Source organism: Saimiri boliviensis, chromosome 4, assembly GCF_048565385.1.
Source record: "Saimiri boliviensis isolate mSaiBol1 chromosome 4, mSaiBol1.pri, whole genome shotgun sequence".
Taxonomy (NCBI): Eukaryota; Metazoa; Chordata; class Mammalia; order Primates; family Cebidae; genus Saimiri; species Saimiri boliviensis.
The window spans coordinates 104,874,348-104,894,038 of NC_133452.1; the positions used below are offsets into that span (position 1 = coordinate 104,874,348).

The 19,691-nt window shown below is 48.3% G+C and overlaps 1 protein-coding gene and 1 pseudogene across 1 annotated transcript in view; one reads left to right on the plus strand and one right to left on the minus strand.

Annotated features, from left to right (window-relative positions):
• Positions 1–363: 363 nt before the first annotated feature.
• Positions 364–1,689, plus strand: LOC101049229 (testis development-related protein 1-like; annotated as a pseudogene).
• The window catches only part of LRFN2 (leucine rich repeat and fibronectin type III domain containing 2), a 208,539-nt gene continuing 190,123 nt past the window's right edge, over positions 1,276–19,691 (minus strand). Inside the window, exon 3 of the mRNA XM_003923252.4 lies at positions 1,276–14,867. Within this exon, the coding sequence (XP_003923301.1) occupies positions 13,898–14,867 (970 nt within the window). The 3' untranslated portion in view covers positions 1,276–13,897. The remainder of the gene's footprint in view (positions 14,868–19,691) is intronic.

Genomic DNA, 19,691 nt, shown 5'->3' on the forward strand with positions numbered 1-19,691 from the left:
CAATGGCCTGGTAGATAGAGAGCAGGAGGCAGTACCAGCACAGCTGGAACTCCTTTGGGCCTGTTCCCTCAGAAACCAGGGGATGGCTGACCTAAATTCTGGAAGGCCCCACCTCCCATAGCCCCAACAGGCAGTGCTCATGATCAGTAACTTTCCTCCAAGCCCCCCCACCCACTGTCCCTATCTGCGTGGACTCCAGGAGTCCCCTGCCCAGGAAGGCCGGTCTGGGACCAATCAGAAGCTGTAGGACTTTCTGGAAGGCCCAGGGCGCCTCCCTGAGTGTGGCAGAGCTTCTGATTGGAGGAGGCCTGCCGGGAGGGTGGGGCGATGGGCGTGGCTAACAGAATAACCGCCGGAGCCAGACCCGTTGGCCGGTTAGTTAACGACCTCCACCTGTTCCTGCAGGACGCCTCCACCCTGATGACTCCTGGACAGACTGATTTAGGGGTGCTCCCCAGGAAGGTTAGAACTGCTGAATGAATGAGGAAGAACCTCTGACGCCCAGGAGGGCACGCTTTCACTTACCTGGCAGGGTGGTTTCTGACGTTTTCCTGCGGAAGGCTGCCCAGGGCCGCTGCCGCCCATCCTCCCCTAGGTGTGGAGCTTCTGGACCGGCGGGGGCGGGACCGGCCTGCGGCAGCCGCCCGGAACCCTCGTGGGCCTCTTCCCCCGCTTGGCTGCAGCTGCAGTCTGGTACTTGTCCATTCTGCTCTTCTTCACCTCGGTATTTTCTCCCTCGTGGAAGAAGAACTCCATTCCCCCATCCATGGAGGAGTGTGTCCTGCATGCCACGAAAGAGCCCAGGACCCAAAGGACAAAGACGTGTCCGGCAGACCTGCCCTCGCCAGCGCTAACCCAGGTCTGAAATCTCCGGAGTGCGCGGCCCAGACCCGCTCCTCCCAGGCATGGCTCTGTTTCCGAGTGGGTATTTTCCACCTGGGCTCTCACCACCCGCTTGCTCCTATTTCTCCCCTCCCTCCCTATGGTGACGAGTGAAGGCTTGGGGAGGTTGGAACCCACACCGTGGATCAGAAGGGCCCCTTGTCCAGTCCCCGGTCTTCCATCTAAGCCGTGCGATCGTGGGAAGGACACCTCACCCTTGGTGGGCACGCCCACTCACCTGGAGAGAGACGCAGTGATAATGCCCTAATCCAGAATTCTTAGGAGAATGGGAGTAATTATGCAGACATCTTTTGAAAACCGATGTGCTGCCAATTACATTTTGTGATTTTAACTTTGTCTTGTTTCTGTGCTGCGTGTTGTCTTCGTATCAAGTTTCTTCTGTTTTTTTTTTTTTTTTTTTTCTTTTATAGAATGATCATTATCCATAATGAAGCTACAAGGAAGTGGAGGAAGGCAGTCTGCGTGCACCACCATTTTCTAGGAACTGGGAAGGCAGCCCTTAGAAAGATCCATCCCTGTGGAACCCTTTCCAGGCTTACCTGCCTTTGCTGAGCTGGAGCTATTTGGACTAGTATCTAACAGCAGGACTTCGACATTGGGTCTCCACACTTGCACCTTGTTCCCATCAAAATATCCAGTACTCTGCCTTCAGGGAGGAGACATAACCCTCACACAACAAGAAAAAGTCTAACCTTCCCAGGTCTACGTTCCCTGGGGGGTCAAGGTTCCTATGCGTCCTTAGTAGAGAGGACTAGCTGTGAGTTGGAATCCCACTATGAGCTTTAGAATCAGTCAAGAGGAAGTGGGCCCCTTCCCTTCATCCCTCTACTTTTCCCTTGTTGTCCCAGAGCTCAGCTCTGACTCAAAAGTTTTTCCAATTACCATCAACATAGAAACTTGGCTCCCCACACGGGTCTAATTTCCCCTATTGCACATGGCCGTGTTTATCAAAACTCCCTTTCTGTGAAACAGGCCTCTGGGGCTCAAGAAACCTGGTCAGCCAGCCAGGCTAGTCCCACATACCTCAGGATAGAGTGGACCAGTCTAATAAAGGCTCTATGCCATTCTTTTCTGCTTAAGCTGACTGGTGTGCTGATTCAGAAGACCCTGATCTTTTATTCTTTCCCCCAAACCAGTTCAATTGGTGTTTGTGCTAGAGGGAGATGAACAATGGGGAGGGCTGTTAGAAGGGATGTCCTTGGCCCTCCCACCTCCTCCTTTGAATGATACCCTCATTATCTTAGGCAGGGACCTGATACCGGTTGGTTTAGTAGATAACCTGGCAGTTTACTATGAGCATTTACCTTGTATTACGGCAAGGACTAAAGGAACAAATGTATCCACCTCAATGTCAGGTCAAATGGGAGGATGTGGATGGGAGTAAATAGTGATTAGTATTGAGGTCCTAGAATTTTATTGGTTACTATTTTTATACCTTTTATACTCTTTCAGTTCTTGAATGAAGGTAAATGGAGACTTATTAAGGAAGAAATTACTAGTGGCAGGGTGGTGGTGTCCTGGTGTCCTGCTTAGAGTGTGAAGAGGGTGTGCCCCATCACTGGCCTATGCTGTGCACCTGGGAGGTGGTAAGCAACTGTCCTGGACTGCACAACTGGGAATGAAATTCATAGCAGAATGCAACATTCATTTACTGGGGCCTCACACTTGGCCAGGGTCCCTGTGCCTTTTCCTCTTTTTCCTTCCAGTCGATGTGTCATAGAGACCAGACTTGATTTGGCAAGAGAACAATGGACATTTAAGATTTCCTAAAGATTTCTCAGCAAGGACCCTGGCTGGCTGTTTTTCTACCCTAGTGGTGATCACAGCAGATACTGGCCGTTTTCTGTTATGACTCTGGGGTCTTTTAAGGAGCAGGAATGGTGGAGTATGTGCAGACCTGGAGCCACGATCAAGTGCTACGCTCCTTGAAGCACAAGGCATGAGAATGCTTTATCATGTTTTCTCTTCCTTGGAGGATTTATGAATTAAAACTAAGGAATAATTTGTAATCAGAATAACACTACCTGACAGGGATATTGATGAGCCAAGGAGGGCTTATTTGGAGATTTCTGGTGTTTTCCAGCTCTGAGATTCCAGACCTAATATCCATGTAATGGTCATTAATATATTGTAATTTATAACAGTTTTATCAGTGATCTATTACATTAATCACCATGAGTTGGTGACTTTTCAAATCCTACAGGTTATTTAACTACATAGAGCTATTTAATTTACAAACACAGTACTCTTTGAGGTAGATACCAGAACCATTTTACACTTGAGGATATTGAAACCAGGAAGGAAAAAGACTCAACTCTTGAAGGAATGGACATGGGGTGCCCTTGCCTTCCTTGCGGGGAGAGCCACCTATTCTGTGCAGCTGGAGTTAGGGCCTGCCACCCTACTCCTCCTCTCTATCCAACCGCCACACTTTAGAAACAAAAAAGCAGCAGTGATGTGGGAATTATTTAGTGCTTAGTTTGAAAGGAAAATTTTTAAGAACCTTAAGAGCAACCTTTTATTTCTTACCATATAAGGCACTGGGACAGGCACCGAGAAGTCACTAAATATCATTTGCCCAATGCATTTTTTCATGGCTTCTACTTTTTAACGTTAGGCTCACTTTTTTAACCTCATTGCTCACATGTTATGATTCCTTCCAGAAAATTCACTGAAATTCTAATATCCCTTGGTGTTCCTTAGGCAACTTAGGAGTAACTCTAGTTATTGATTACCCAGTGCTTCCCCTAACTAGTTGTATGACTTTGAGCAGGCTGCTTAACTTCTGTGTGTCTCAGTTTTCTCAGCTGTGAAATGAATGATCCAATCCCTATGTCAGAAGGATGGGTGCGGCTCATGAGGAATCACACACATGAGAAATCTGGGATGCTTACCACAGTGTTTGGTAAATAACATGAGTTTCCTCTTCCCTGTTTGAACAGTCCTTTATATTCTGCTGAGAGCTTTCCCATTCATGCTGCATCACGACCCAAAGGGGAAAGAATCCTGAGTCCTGTGCTCATGACTTCTCTCTCCTCTAACTGGTTCAGGGTCAATCCAGATTCCATGATACTTTATGAAAGACCCACACCCTTCTGTGCAACAGCCTTCTTCCCAAGCATACTTGATATGTCTGATTAACAATCTGATTAACACTCTGGGACAGTCTGGAAGGGTTAGGTCTCATTACCCTCATCCATTCTCCACCATTTAGTCTCCAAGCCATTCCCTGGAAGAGACAAGTGGACCTTGTTCAAATGGATCCTGGAAAAGATGAACGGGGCTGTGCCCTGAGACCTCCAATATTCATGGAGAAGCAAGTCCTTTCTTCCTTCTCCAGGCCTTGAAAGGTCGAGATTTCCCAATGTGCCTCTATTCTTATGTGGGGGATGGGAGTCTTTGCCTTCATACAGGAAGTAACTGGAGACTCAAAGCAGATAGGACAAACACAAATCTTGAAAATGACCATGACTCCTAGTTGGTCCCTACTTGCCCCCTGGTTTCACTAGGTAGAGAATCACTCCAGGTAGAACACACTACTCCCACCCCAGTGGGTGGGCTGGGCCAATAGCCGGGACCTGGACAGCTGTGTCCTCTCAACCAGACTCTGCCATGCCCCGCTCTTTCCTACTTATCCTTATCTAGATCCCTCTTACTCCTCCTTTCCTGCTTAGGTTACAATGGACAATAATCTCTCACCCCTGTCCCAGCTAGATTGGCACTGGAGAGCTGAGAGAGCCTCGTGTTCATGGAGAATTCTGGAAGAGCTCCTCTTTTCAGCCCCCTCTCAACCCTCCAGGGTCCTGTGCCCTTGGCTACCTCTCCAGGCTTGACTCTCCTCCCATGTGCATGGACATTATCTTTCCGAGCTCTGGGCTGCCTTCTTAAGCTCACATTTTTCCCTCTTTGCTGCTGTGGCAGCCAGATATCACTGTAATGCCTGAGTGCGGGGGTGTGGTATGTAGGGAACTCCAGTTCTGGGGTCAGAAGATTAAAAGTTTGAGACCTACTTCTATCCCATAAGCACTATAAAAACTAAGCCAAAAAAACCAACTTTGATCCTCAGTTTGGAAACATTTGTAACATGGGAAGATCAGACTTTTGATAAAGAATACGATTATTCATGCTTAAGAAATGTTTGGAATGCTGAGATGGTATAGAATCTTTTTGACTGTGCTGCTGACATTGTATACCTCTACATATAAATGTCTCCAGTTTTGTTTCTGTTCCACCATTCTGCAGACAAAGCTCAATGCAGGCAGGGAAGGAACCCTCACTGACCACTCCTGGAATCAGGTGCTCTTGTCTGAGCCCCTTCATCTTTAGTTTAGGGTAGAAAGCACAGATAGAACCCTTCTATAGTTTTCTCATGTCTGGCACAAACCCTCATTTTCTGTAACCTCAGAAAGGAAGGAAGACCTTAAAAAGCCACAAGAAAATTCTATGCCTCTGCTTCCCTTACAAGTCAAAGCTGAGCTAGCCCAAAGCAGTTTGCATGATTTCTCAGAAAGTGGAATCTCACCAGGACTCTTAAAAGCACAAAGACCAAGGAAGAATTGGGCTTCTGCACCATATCACTGTTGAGGTCCTCCGTGCCTGCTTCCAGACCTCTGGAATGACCCACAGTCTTCTCTGTTTAAACACAGAATCCAACCTCTTCAGTCACCCCAGCCCCAATATGTCCTGGCACACTCCGGCTCTCCCCAAACAAACTGTGAAGCATTAGCCCTACCCAAGGAGGGCTAATGTCCAGCCATGCACACTTTAACAAACCCTCTCTGACCTTAGGATGAAACCATTTCTCTAATATCTTTTCTTCACCCTAATTGGGACTAGTGTGTTGATTCAGAAGATCAAATTGGGAATTAATTTCCATCTCCCTACCTAAAGCAAATGGATGGTCTTCGGGCTAGAGGGTGCCCAGGTATTAAAGGGAGGCAGGGAGGGCTGGTCAATGGGCTGCCATCCCATCACCCCTTGGGAAGAGCTTGCCTTCCATCTCAAGTGGAGAGACTCTGGCCCACTCTCAGCCTTCTCATCAGAGCCAGACTCTGATTTTCCTGGCACCTGGCAGACTTCCCATCCCAGAAGGGAAACAGTGGGAGGTGTTTAGTGGCAGCATTTGTGTCATTCCAGAGTCTTGGTGTTAGATTTTGACTGTTGGGCCAATCCTGGGAGAAAGATGAAGGGTGGACAGGATTAGGGAACCAATGAGGGGCAGGCTGGCCATCCTCAGCTCAGCAGTGAGGTCTAGAATTCTCCAGGTGCTTCCAGCTACTATTGGGACTGTCGTGTATGTCAGAACATACAGGGCATCAGGGGCTGCAGAGGTTACCATGTGCTCTCTGCCCCTTCCCTGCCTCCTTTCTTTACTGCAAATCACGGAGACAAGTGCTGATTTGGCAAAGGAATAATTAACTGCCCAAGATTTTTCCAGCTGGGTCCCAGGCTCTGTACCTAGTTTTTTAAAACACTATTTTGACTATAGCAGTCTTTGGGAGCTGCTTGATGTCTGGGCTCTGGATTTCCCACGAAGTCAAGAATGATGGATTCACAAGGGCCCACCAGGAATATGGAGCCATAAGCCTCAGGCCTTGGTCAGATTAGAGCACAGAGAGCCACTCCCTGCCTTGGGTAAAATCTGAAATTCATTATGCATAATTTTGCTTGTAATAAGATTAATAAGAGCTTGTATGGATATTGAACAGGGGATCCTAATACCCATTGAGGGAGGCTGGAGTAGACGACCTCTGATAGCTTTTGCTAGCTTTGAGAGTCTTTGAGCTTAACATATTGAATATTATCATTAATATGCTATAATTTATATTAGTTTAAGTGATGCATATCATTAATAATAATGACTGTTATTTCGCTGCCTTTTCCAATCTAGTATGTGATCTGTATAACTACCTGGCACTATACAGGCATACTTACTGAAGTAGATACTTACCATTGACATTTTCCCAATAAGGAAACTGTGGCCAAGGAACAGACTCTTAACCCAGATCTCCCAAACTAAACAGCCCCTGTCCCTCAGGAGCAACGGCACCTGCCTTGGATTAGTGAGGACCCTCTAGTTCTCTGCAACTGCTTTCCTTCCAGGCCTGCTTTGCTCCCTCCACCATACCCCCTCTCAAGCTCCTGGGACAGCTAGAGATGCCTCCTTCAACCCTTGCTTTCCCAGGCACAGGATCCCAATCCTCAATGCACCCCTGTTAGACCCAAAGCCAGTCACTTCTCCATACCAGCTCTTCATTTCCTCTTCTGTAAAGTGACTCAAGATTTTAGAACTTAAAATCTGGTGAATTCTTCCAGGCACAGGTGTCGTCTTACATTGTATGGCCTTTGGCCAATCCATGTTTTCATCTTTTCTTTGACTTGAAGTGAGTGAAAACAGACCATTCTTTGTATAATCAGAGATCTAAAACATCAGCTTATGTCGCCATCCTTCCAGGTAATGTGTAAGGCCCTCAAAGGCATGCACAATGTCTTTCACTTTGACTTTTCTCTCTCTCAGTACCACGCATAGTGCTAGGCACACAGCAGGTCAGTAAGACCATGCTGTATGAGCACAGATGGATTTCTCCACCTCTCCCCCTTTCACTGCTGGGCTCAGTCTTCTGATGGTCAAGGTCCATATGCCAGGATTCAGGCCTTTCACAGGAAACCCAGACCGCTCTGCAGGAAAATTCCGAGCAAATCCATCAGCAGAGTGTTTACCCATCTTTGCTCCTCAATAGCTGTGGTTACCTTGGACAAATTACTTAACTCTTCTCTATCTGAGATTCCCCAATGGAGATATTAATAATACTTATTCCATTGTGTTGTTTTGATGATAAATTGAGATAATCTATATATAGCTCTTAGAAATACATGGAACATAGGAAACTCTCAATAAATGTCAGCTATGATTACTAACTTAATTATGCAGTTCAATATTCACCTGAAAAATGCCAACCTAATGTTCCTCTAATGAAGGTGTAAGAAATTTCCCATAACTAGTCTGGGTAGGTAAGACAACTAGCCCATCTTTGGTGGACAGGAAGGACCATATCTTCCAAGGGAACCCCACAGGAATGGGTAGGAAGAGCAAAATAGGAAACCCAAGATGAGAGCCTTGAGGATTAATAGCTGCAACTGAGGACTTAAATCCCTTCTTCTTGGCAGTAGTACTCCTCAAACGGTGAGCAAGTTACCTGCTAGTTGCCAGGACACGCCAAGTCCATGACAGAGGGGACAAGTATAGGGCCCTGAGGTTTTACTTCATGACAAAGTGGAAATGGTGTCAGTTCAACAGAGGTCTCCATGGTTTGGAAAAGGGGATATCTTGAATGTCACCTAGGAGATTCAAGGGAAAGAAAACTCATCCTTGCAAAGTATATGAATGTTAGTGCTGCTGTGGGGTGTGCCAGGGAGCACCACTGAACACATGTTACAGAGGAGGTGCAGGAGAAGAGGGGGTGTCCTCATCACCAACTAACCAGATGGACAGCCTGGACGGATGGGCTGGGGTTGTGGGAGGCTGGACAGTGGGCTGACTGGCTGTGGACCAGATGGGTTTGGGGATCCCATGGAGATGGGTGAAATACCAGCTCCACTCTCTCATCAGTAGGGAACCAAGCGTGTGACTGTTGACGTCTTGGAAAGGACTAGATCATGAGATCCTCCTTGCTATCATCCCAGACAGACTCCAGCATGAGATGGTGGAGCAGAATTCTGGCTCCAATCACTAGGAGCACATTCAGCTGTTGGCTAAAGGGACCAGAATGTCGATTATTCCAACAATATCAGGAAAAGAACCAGGGAAGAGCCTGTAATCTGGGCCTACTTCCTCAGAATAGATGAGCAAAAGAAAGATGCCACATGTTATGAGAACATGAGGAAAGATCATTGAACCTGCCAGAAGATCCTAAGTAGCTATGATAGGGATCAGAATAGGCTTAGAGGGTAAAGGCTAGCTCATCTCTTTGATGAGGGAAGCATGGGGGAAGCATGCCAATTTCCCTCTGATAGAAGCTTCAGGGAAGGGAAACCTATGAGCCTTGTAAACACTGACTGACTGAGGTACAGAACCTTAACTAAGATGATGGAAACTACAACCTTTAGTTTAAGGACTGAAAGCACAAATAGATATTTTTAAACTGTGAAAGTGACAGTGTTCCTTTTAGATACTGGGGGAGTAACCTGGATGGGTCTGATTCTATTATGCAAAGGTAGAAACCTCAGGTATTTACCTGTGAGAAGCCTTCTTGTCACAACAAATTCTTCTTGCTGCCAACTGCGTCACATGGAAAGGCTGGCTTGAGAATCTAGGTGGGATCTTTAAAACTGTGCATCCAGGTTTTGAGTGCTGCCTGCCAATACTCTTTTCTTTTGAATAAGTATTTCTATCTTTCTGGCAGCCATTTGCAGAAATCCCAATGGTTGCAAGAACAGAGGAAGCCCCAACCCAGCTTGCTGAAGCCCTGAGACCTTCACTGCAGACACATGAAGAACAGAAGACATGGAAGTACTCAGGCTCTACTTACAAAAAATCAACACTCAGACTTTTAAATAAAAGTTACTTTGTATTTGGGAAGGGGGAAACCTGAGACAGTGACTGTCGCCTAACTTGCCTGAAAATTATATCCCTTAACAAAAAAATATTCCTAAGGTCTTTTGGAATTTCACCACTGTAATGATGAAAACATTAAAAAAAAATTCTCTTGAGGGAAACCTGAGGGATGTGTCACTCTCAAGAATGTGGGGAAAGGGGTTGAACTGTTTTTTCAGAAAGCTTAATAATCAACTAGACAAATATTGTATCAGCTATCTCACCTCTGCAAAAGATTGAAGAGCTGGAGGCTTCCCTATATCAGGGACGAGGATCTGGGTAGGTATCTTCCCTACTGGGACGGGAGTATTAGAATAGAAAGAGGCGAGAAGATGAACCCAGCTTGTCTCTGGAGCAAGCTGATGTCAGGCTTTTTATCTTAGGGGGAAGAAGTTATAGGCTTCTGGGGCAGAGGACCCCAGACAAGACTGGAGATGGCAGTTTCATTAAACAAGGTGCCTCCTAGAGTAACCGAGAGGGGAGAGGGGAGAGGGGGTGACTGCAGGGTGGGCTGGACAGTACAGTCTGAATCCTGGGGAATTTTCCCGACCAGGGGAGGGAATGTGTTTCAAGGCAAGGAGGACCTTACCTTGAAAGGGCTGGTGTATGGTCAGAAGGAACCCCTTCATCAAGGTGCTCTTGCCTGGAGTTAACACTCAGGATTCTAGCAGATCTTAGGCTAGTCAAGGGTTCCCCAATTAGGCTACAAATGTGAATCATTTAGTCTAATCATTTAGTTTAAAATACAACCTATAACATGTTGACAGGAGGAATAAAGGATAAGGGAGGCAGTGTATTGTCATCGAAAGAACTAAGGCTTTGCAGCCAGACTTCCTGTGTGACCTCGGGCCAGTTACTTAACGCCTCTGAGCTTCGGTCCCTTAATTTATAAGATGAGCATAATACTATCTACCTAAAAGGCCTTGGTGATGATTCAGTGAGAAACACATGTGAAACAACAAGCACAGTATCTGGAAGCTGTAGGTACTCAACAAGTGTCAGTTACCTTCCTCTTCCAAAAGCTGGGCTTTCAAGTCAATTGTGTGTCTGGAGTTGCACTGTCCAGTACAGTGGCCAGTACTAAACACATATGGCTCTCGGGTACTTTAAAGAGGGCTAATCTGAATTGATATGTGCCATACATGTGAAACACATACCAGATTTCTAAAACTTTGTTCCAAAAGACTATAAAATACCTTATTAATAATTTGAGCGATTACATGTTACAACAATATTTTTGATATATTGAGTTAAAAGGTAAGATTAAAATTAATTCCACTTGTTTCTTTATACTTGATTCAACATGGCTACTAGAAAATTTAAAATTACAGCGTGGCTCATATTTCATTCTATTGGACAGCACTGGTCTAGATATTAGAAAAGACAGAGTTGGGAAGCTGTGTTCCAGAAGCAGGTTTCTTTCTGTACCTTGGGCTTGGGTTTTGGCTTGTTCTCCCATAATTTCCCAGTAAAAGACCCTTTTGAAAAAAATACCATTCAGGGCTCAACCAAAATGAGTAGAAGATCCCCATGTGCCCCTATTAATCAGGCGCTGTGATGGTGACCACCGTCCAGAAACAAGTAGGTAGGGCTGATATCTCAGAGAATGGAGATGTCAGGTGGGACAGGACAGCTGTGGATGGACTGTCTTAGCCTGAAGCTTGACTTTAGATTTCTCTGCATATCTTTACTCAGGAGGATGGTCCCATTCTCTATTATTTCAGAAGATTCCCACACCTTATGGAACTCAGCAAGAAGCAGGCTCCCACCAGGCAGTAACAAACACAGGTGCAAGAGAAAATGCCACTTCACAGCCATCTTCAGAAAACCCCAGAGTTACCAGAGAAATGAACAGCAGACATTCACAGACGTAAGAATGTTTTTTTTTTTTCTCCCACCCAAGAAGTGTGGTTAGTGTTTGTTTTTGAAACTGTACATTTTACTGTACATTTTTTTTTAGCAAAGGAGAAGGTTGGCATTTATATTCTGACCACAGGGATGTTGCTTTCCAAAACTCCAAGTCAGAAACATGACAAACACAAGAGCAAGCACACATCATGTCATGACAGAGCTCGGAGTCGCTGATGAGAATAGTGAGTTGGTTCCTTCCACTGTCCACCACCTTCCCTCTGTGTGTCTGAATCCAAAGGCAAAAAAGAAAGCTGGTATTTGAGACCACTTCCACAATGGCTATAGTTTGAAAGGATAAATGAGAAAGATAAGGAGGGAGAAAAGAGAAGAGGAAAAAAACAGGAAGGGTGAAACAGATTTCAAGTTACCCAATTCTGTAGGTGCTTCTGTGACCATAGAAGGGATGTGCTCCAGGTCTGGGACTGGCCTGGAAAATTATTATAACTTGAGGTCTCAGGAGGGACTGGCCTGGTCTGTTAATGACCTTGTCAGAACCAGAAAGGGACTGGGAAAGGCAGAGAGTAACAGCAGGAAAAAAAAGAATGAAGAGAGGGGAGGGGAAGAGTGAGAAAGGAGGAAAGTCTGGGATATGGAGGCTCTGGGGTTAAAGCCAAGATAATCCTGCATAGACAGTTGCAAATCCCTCCTTGTGTGTTCCAGAGTAGGGTTGGGGGCCAGCAGCTCAGCCCCAGCTCTAAGGCCATCGGAACTTTTTGGCCCAGAATAGTCTCGCCTGTATGCTTTGTGGGCTTTGTGGTTGGCAAGCAGAAGTACAAAGAACAAGAGAGAGAAAATAGAGGTCTATGGAGGGAGTTGGAAGAGGAAAACATGAGTTGGGGAGACTGAGGGAGAGGTAGTGAGTTGCTGATGAGTAGACATGGGACAAGGATGTAGGGGAAAGTCACTCCCATCTGTCTACAGCAGGTTCTTCCTGGGCACATGTCCTCTTTCCCTTCTCTTGCCACTGTCTGGAGAGTGGGGGTTCATTCCTAGATGGAAAGGACCCTATGTACCCCTCCCATTCCACCCTGCAACTTCCAAGGATGGACCCTCCTCAGGAAACCAAGACAAGGCATTCCTCCAACCCACCTTGAGCCACTTTCTTAAGGAACAAACATGTGACATCCTTTGGACACAGAACTTCCCTAGTCAAGGTGAAGACAGGGTCATGGATCCCAAGCACCACCGCCAGGAGGCAGGTGGCCTTGGCTCCTGCCCTGACCTGGTCACAAACTCACTGTGTGACCTTGGGCAATTCCCTTATGCTTTGAGGAAGGGAGAGAGGGAGTTAAAGATGGGATGATTGCAAACACCTCTCCAAGCTTCAAAAACCTGTCATTCTAAAAAGATTCAACTTTCCCCCTCCAAGGCTTCTAGAATTCTCTCTGTCCAGTAAAAAGGATGGGGACTGCTGGAACCAGCTTGTGCTTCTGGAATCACTGAGCAAAAAAGCATAACATCTAGAGTCATGAAGAACTAATAGTTCCATTGAACTGGAAAGGGAGTACAATCCCAGTGTTTTTGCAAATTAGGAAATTAAAGTCCCAAGAGATAAAAGGTTCTTGCCCCAGTTATTCAGCTGGCTATTCATGACTATGGAGCCCAGACACAGGGCTTCAGACTCCAAGTACGCTGCTCTTCCTGCCACCCACACTGCTTTCCTTAAGAGAAGCCCTACTGTCCTACCACCTACCACATGCTCAAGGGGGACTTTCCACGCCAGCTTCCCAGAAAGAGTGGCAACAAGCCCAAAGCAATTCCAGAAGTTAAGATCCCTTATGCCCTACAGCATGAAGCTCTCCTCCCTCCCCACACGTAAGAACCCAGTAAATTACCCTTCTGGTTTAAACTTCTGTGATGGGTGTGGCATGTCATGTTGGAGAAGAAGCAAAGGAAACGAGGTCCGGGGTCAGCCACTCAACCCTTCCAGTGTTGGGTGTAGGGGTGGCTGGGAGTAATGAGAGCTTTGGGCAGGGAACTCCACAGTCTTCCCCCAAACAAGTGTGGAAACAGAATAATTCCCTCCTCTTGTCAATTGGTAACAATTACCCACTACCAGGGCTGCTGGGAACACGCATTCATATGTACGATTAACTCTCTCGATTATCCGTGTGAATGAAGAGGAGGAGTCTGGGAAATGGAAAAAAAAAATAAATTAAATAAAAATCACACTAGACCCATAAGCAATCCAAAGCCGCTTGCTTGTAGGCTACATTTGTGATTAGAAAGGCGGAGTCTCGCCTTTCCAAACACTCAGGGCTCAGTCCGGCATTTGAGCGAGTCCGCATTCCCTGAGCACACCCCGGCCGGGTGGTGGGGAGGTGATGTGGGTGTTGGGGGTAAGGGGAGGACACGAGGCCATTGACAGGGAGACAAAACTGTCCCTGGATGTAAACATCACCATGGAAACTCCACAAACACTTGCCAGTAAGATTCTTTCCCCTTCTTCTCCCACCCTGCGCACAGGAAAGGGAGCATGCCCACCCCCACCTAGACCGTGCTCTCCATCACCCACTCGGAGCTGCCAAAAGTCCCCCGGGCCCCCGCCAGGTCACTCTCCTCAAAGGGCAAGAGCATGCCATTGACAGAGAGGCTGCGCTTCGTCCAGATGTTCGAGACCCTCTGAGGGGGACTATAGCTGCCGGGCACAACCCCTCCCGCCGCAGCAGCCGCAAAGTCCCCCATGTCAAAGGAGTGGCTGCGTTTGGCCTTGCCCTCCAAGGGCAAGGGGAGCAGGCTCCTGGCCCGGGCCGCGGGGGGCCCCAGCAGTGGCTCTCGGTCCGAGTGGTGGCCCCTGGCCGACGTCCCGGCCCCTCTCCCGGCTGGAGTCCTGGAGTCCAGCAGCTCCTCCTTTCTCTGACTCTTGAGGTCCAGGGAGGCGAAGGCCCCCATCAGGCGGTCAAGGCTGGGCTTGGGGCGTGGGGCGGAGGGTGGGAGCCTCCAGGGGGCCCGTCCCAGCCCTGCAGCCTCCCCACTGCCCAGGGAGCTGGAGGAAGAGGAGTCACTGGCTCGGGCCAGGCTGGCGGTGAAGTCCAGGAGCTCGTTGCGCACCACCACCTTGGGCGGGCCCTGCAGCGGGGCCCCGGCGGGTGCGCTGCTTGGAGGCGGCGGCTGGGCGCCGTTGGTCTGAGAGTACACATTGCTCACGGCCGCGGCCATCTTGCTGGGGGCCTCGTGGTTGCAGACCTTGTAGCGCACCATGAGGATGACGATGAAGACCAGCAGCGTGGCCACGATGATGCCCCCGATGACTAGGATCATGGTGCCGCCTAGGATCTGGCTGTGCATGGACTGGCACTGCGGGTAGTCGGCCTTGGTGAAGAACTGGGCGCAGCCCACGATGTTGGTGGCCGTGAGTGTCGTGGCTGTGTCATCCCACATGGCCAGCACGCACAAGTCGTAGCCAGTCCCTGACACCAGGTTGTTGACCACGAAGGCCTTGTTGGAGGCTGGGATCATCCTGGGGAGGGGGGTGTTCACAAAGGGTGAGGGGTGGTGAGGTGGAGGGACAGGGTGATGGGGAGGGGACAGAGGCAGAAACAGAGTGATGGGGGTGGGGAGACCAAGACAGACACAGGGATACAGAGAGAATGGGGCAGAGGGAAAGAAAGGGACAGAGGGGTAAAGAAACAGGGAAGGAGAGAGATGGAGAGACAGAGGAGGGGAAGGAGGGAGGGGAAGGGGCAGGCAGGTGACAGGAATAGAGCATAGAAAATGGAGAAGATAGAGATGTGAGGAGGGAGACCCAGACAAGGGAACCGAGACAGGTTGGAGTGGAAAGGAAGGTGAGAGAGGGAGATTCAGGATGGAGTGTCAGGGAGAGGTGTAGATGGAGGATGATGTGTCAGAGACCGGGTGAGAGAAAATCCAGATATGGAAACAAAACCACAAAAAGACAATGAGTGTGAAGATGAAGGGATTGAGGAGGGTAGATGAAAGCAGAGACAAGGAGAGGCATTTAGAGGTGAAAGGAAAGAGGAGGAGGGGGAGAGACTCAAGCAGAGTTGAGAGAGAATAAACAGGGACAGGCAGAGGGAGAGACAGAGAGGCAGAGAGGTTAAAGTGTGAAGCAGCAGAAATTATACAAAGGGACACCCGCTACCCATACCCGCATACCTGCTATAGGTATTCCCTCTGTTTCTGGGAAGGGCAGAGTGAGAGTCAGGTCATGCCAGCCAACCCCAAAGCTTGCTCCAGCCCTCCTGTGACCTCTGAGACTCATGGGGATCCCCATCAACATTTTCTGAGCCTTCTTTCTGGACCAGGTGCTGTGCTGTGTCAGAGACAAGGTCCTGCCGGAGAGGCCAGCACCACCCTTGCCTCCAAAGGGGCTTTCTCATGACTTGGAAGGGAGAGCATTTGCTGCAGTGGACTGAGGGAAAGGGGTCTAAGCTGAAGAGGGTTGGAGGCAGGAAAAGGGGGCCTGCTGCTTAGGAGTGGAGAGACGGCACAGCGTTAAAGACTGGGGGGCTCTTCGGAATCCTTTGTCCTAGTTGTAGTAGGCCAGGCTCAGCCCAAGTTTCTTTAGCAGAAGACTGACTGCTCCTTCCACCTTAGGGTGGGGTCTGATGGGGAAGCACTCTCCCCACATTGCTGCTGGTCCTCTGCTGCCTGGACCTCTTGACTCTGAACACTAGGCCCTTGTGGCCTTGTTAAGCCTGAATACACACCCTGAACTCTAAGATGCTTGTTGAGGTGTCATGCCTTCTGCTGATTCCAAAGATGATGCCTGTGTCACTTCTATCAACACTCCTGTGGAAATCCCCAGGCCTGAACAGACCACTTCGGAGCTTTCTTGGTGGTTCCTCCACGCCCATTCTCCTATTTCCTACTACTTGAGAATGAGAGGGCTCTATCAGCTCCCGTCAAGCTCTCAAACCCGGAGCTGGGCAACTTAATTAAGATCTCAACTATGAAATACTGAAGCCTGGAAACTTCCACCTGGGATCCATGCACAGAGGACTGGAACTGACAAGCAGATATTGACATCTTGTCAGTGGGAACCCTGGTGGGTAGCTGCTGCCTCCCTCCTCACCTACCCACCTGCTCTTTTGCTGGGGAAGCCACACTGGAGAAAATTGAGCCCCCAGGGCCTGCCTGATATGGTTTGGCTGTGTCCCCACCCAAACCTCATCTTGAATTGTAGTGCCTACAATTCACACGTGTTGTGGGAAGGACTTGGTGGGAGGTAATTAAATCATGGCGGCGGGGCTTTCCTGTGCTAGTCTCGTGATAGTGAACAAGTCTCATGAGAACAAATGGTTTTATAAAGGGGAGTTTCCCTGCACAAGTTCTCTTCTCTTGTCTGCTGCCAGGTGAGATGCACCTTTCACCTTTTGCCATGATTGTAAGGCTCCACAGCCACGTAGAACTGTGAGTCCATTTAACCTTTTTTTTTTTTTTTTTTTGAAAATTGCACAGGCTCACATATGTCTTTATCAGCAGTGTGAAAACTAACTAATACACAGCCCCACCCTAGCACAGTGTTTGGGGCAGAAGAGGCTGGAGGGGTTGTTAGGAGGTATGGATCCTGCAAGGACTCTGCAGCCAGCCCCACAGGTCTATCTGAAGACTTTACAGCCAGTTTCACCTGGACATCATGACAGTCCTGTAAAGGCAGTGATCAGTACTCCCATTTACAGAGAAGAAATGGCTGCCACTCAGAGAGGATAAGTGATTTGCCTGAAGTCACATATGTGGGACTGCTAGTATGCAGCAGCTGGGACTCTTCACACTAGCTTCTGGATCAATGGTCTGGGCTTGTTCCTCACTGTGTGACAGATATGGGAGCATCTTTCCTCATTTCAGTGAAAAGTTCACCTTGGCCTGTGGCTGCATCAAACACCTTCACCCCTGGAGCAGCTCAGAGCCCACTGTGGCTCATGCTCCTCTGCTGTCAGGATGCTCAGCCTGCTGGGCCATCTGCTGGGCAGGGCCTAAGGAGCCCTGTGTGGCCAGTGCTGCAGGGGACAGTTGAGTCCTCCAGGGCCTCGTTCCTTTCCCCTCAGGGCTAATGATGTAAGTTGAGAAGGCAGGAGATAAGCACACTCAGAACAGTGACAGCAGCAAGAGCAAACACCAGCTGGTAACTGTGTGCCATGCTCTGTTTTAAGTGCCCTATGCCAACTCACTTAGGCCTATAGCAACTCCCTGAGACATCTGCCATCCTAATCCAGATTTTTCAGATGGGGAAACAGAGGTGTAAAGGTGTTATGCAAAGATAACATGGCAGAGCTGGGATTAAACCCCAGAGAGGCCACCTTCAGTCTGCTCTGAATAATGGTATTCTACCATTTTGCTGGGTCACAGAAATATAAGAGCATATCCACTTGAGAAGCGTATGGGCACACTTGTTTACTGAACATCTGTTGTGTAACACAGGTTCCCACATTAATTACTGTATTTAACACAACCAACCCAGGACACCAAAGATGTACCATCAGCCCAGAAATCATCTCAATATTTAGCCACCTTGTCCTGGGAAGCAGACCATGCTAGTACTATTACTACTACTTCTACTAATAGCAACAAAATAAGAACATCTAACACGAGGGCTTACTCTATGCCAGGCACTATTGTGAGACATTTAAGGAGTTTAAGACTCATTTAATACTCCCTAACACTGTTGGGAGGCAGTTATTGTTATTCTCATTTCCACTTAACAGATAAGAAACTGAGGCACAGAAGAGTTAAGCTACATGCCCAAGGATGCCCAGCTAATAAGTGGCAGAGCTGGGATTCAAATCAGGCAGTTTGGCTCCAGGGCCTCCGTGCCTGACCACTGGATCATGCTGCCTCTCAGACACTGCCCCATCTTCCTGCCCTTCCTGGGCAACTTTGTGTGGGACCCTGCCTGGCCTCTCCCAATCCCCTTTGCTTCCCAATTCAGAGAGAATCATAATGTGATGAAACCATATCATGTGATAAAGCTGCAATTGGGCTGTGCTGCTGATGGAGGTGTAATAAGGCAAAGTTCACTCCTGGTGTGGGCCACTGGCACCTGGATGAAGGGTCAGGCCTAGAACCACTTTCCACTGTAACTGGCCCATCAGAAACAAGGCCAGTAGGAAAAGCATGCATTATCCCATTTAATGTCCTAACAACCCTCTGGGAAAGTTATCCCCATTTAGAGAAGGAGGAAGGTAAACAGTTGGAACTTTCCCTTTGGGGAATGATGGAGTTAAGACCAGATCAGGTCCACTAGGACCCAGAGCCCATACTTCTTAAAAGCAAGACCACTCCTGCCTCCAGTCAGTCAACAGACAAATTGCATGAGTAAAGCCACGTGAAATGGGCACTCTAGTGAAAGATATAGAATTCATCTCTGTCCTGTGTCCCCCTGTCTACCTCTCATCCAACCCTACAAAACCATCCACTGATCCTCCAAGCTATATCTGGCGAACCGGGATTTCACCCTTCACTCTTGCTTGCAGGACATCATTCTGGCTGGTAGATTCTATCTTCCGAACACCCTCTGCCTTCCAACTCTACCTGCAGTGTTAGCGTAGGTCTCCCCACTTCTGGTCGGAATGAACGCAGCAGCCTCCAGTCAGGCTCTCTGCCTCAGACCGTGCTTCCTGAAAGTGCATTCTCAGCACCACACTATTGCGAGTGCTCCATCTCAAACACAACTCTGGCTGTGTCCCTTGCCCGCTGAGATGCTTCAAGTGCTACCATGATCTACAAGAGACAGTGCAAGCTCCTTAGCTGGGCTCCCAAACCAGGTTGCCATCATGCTGCTCTTCCCACATGGCATCTGCTGCCCACATTCTTAAAAACTTGCCCAGGTAGGAAAACACCACAGAACCAGCAGGGTCCTGCACGGGCAGACAGCACTTCCCAGGAGGATAATGAAAGACCTTATTTATAAAGGGACTAATTGTAAAGAGGCAGGAGGACATGGGGGATCACAAGGGAATGTACAAGAACCCAGAGCTAGTAGAAGCCAAGAGCCGAGCTGTTGCCTCTGCCCCGCCCCCAGGAGGGAGAAGCATGGAGGTCAGTGCTACTTGCAGTGTGGCTCAGATGGATGCCAGCCCATGGACTGTTTGTTCCTGCTCCACAATCAGACACTACGGAAGTTGAGAGTAAGCATTAAGGTTTTATGGCAATCTGGCATTGGTTGTCACATTCAAGTGTGCGATGATTTTTTCTGATAACTTACTTCTGGTCTTACAAAAGCACTGGCCTGCAACAGAGTGGGGGAAAATTGAAGCTGTTCCTTCACAATGAATAGCTTGAGGAGCTCTGGGCTAGTGCAGGCTTTCTCAGCCTCACCATTGTT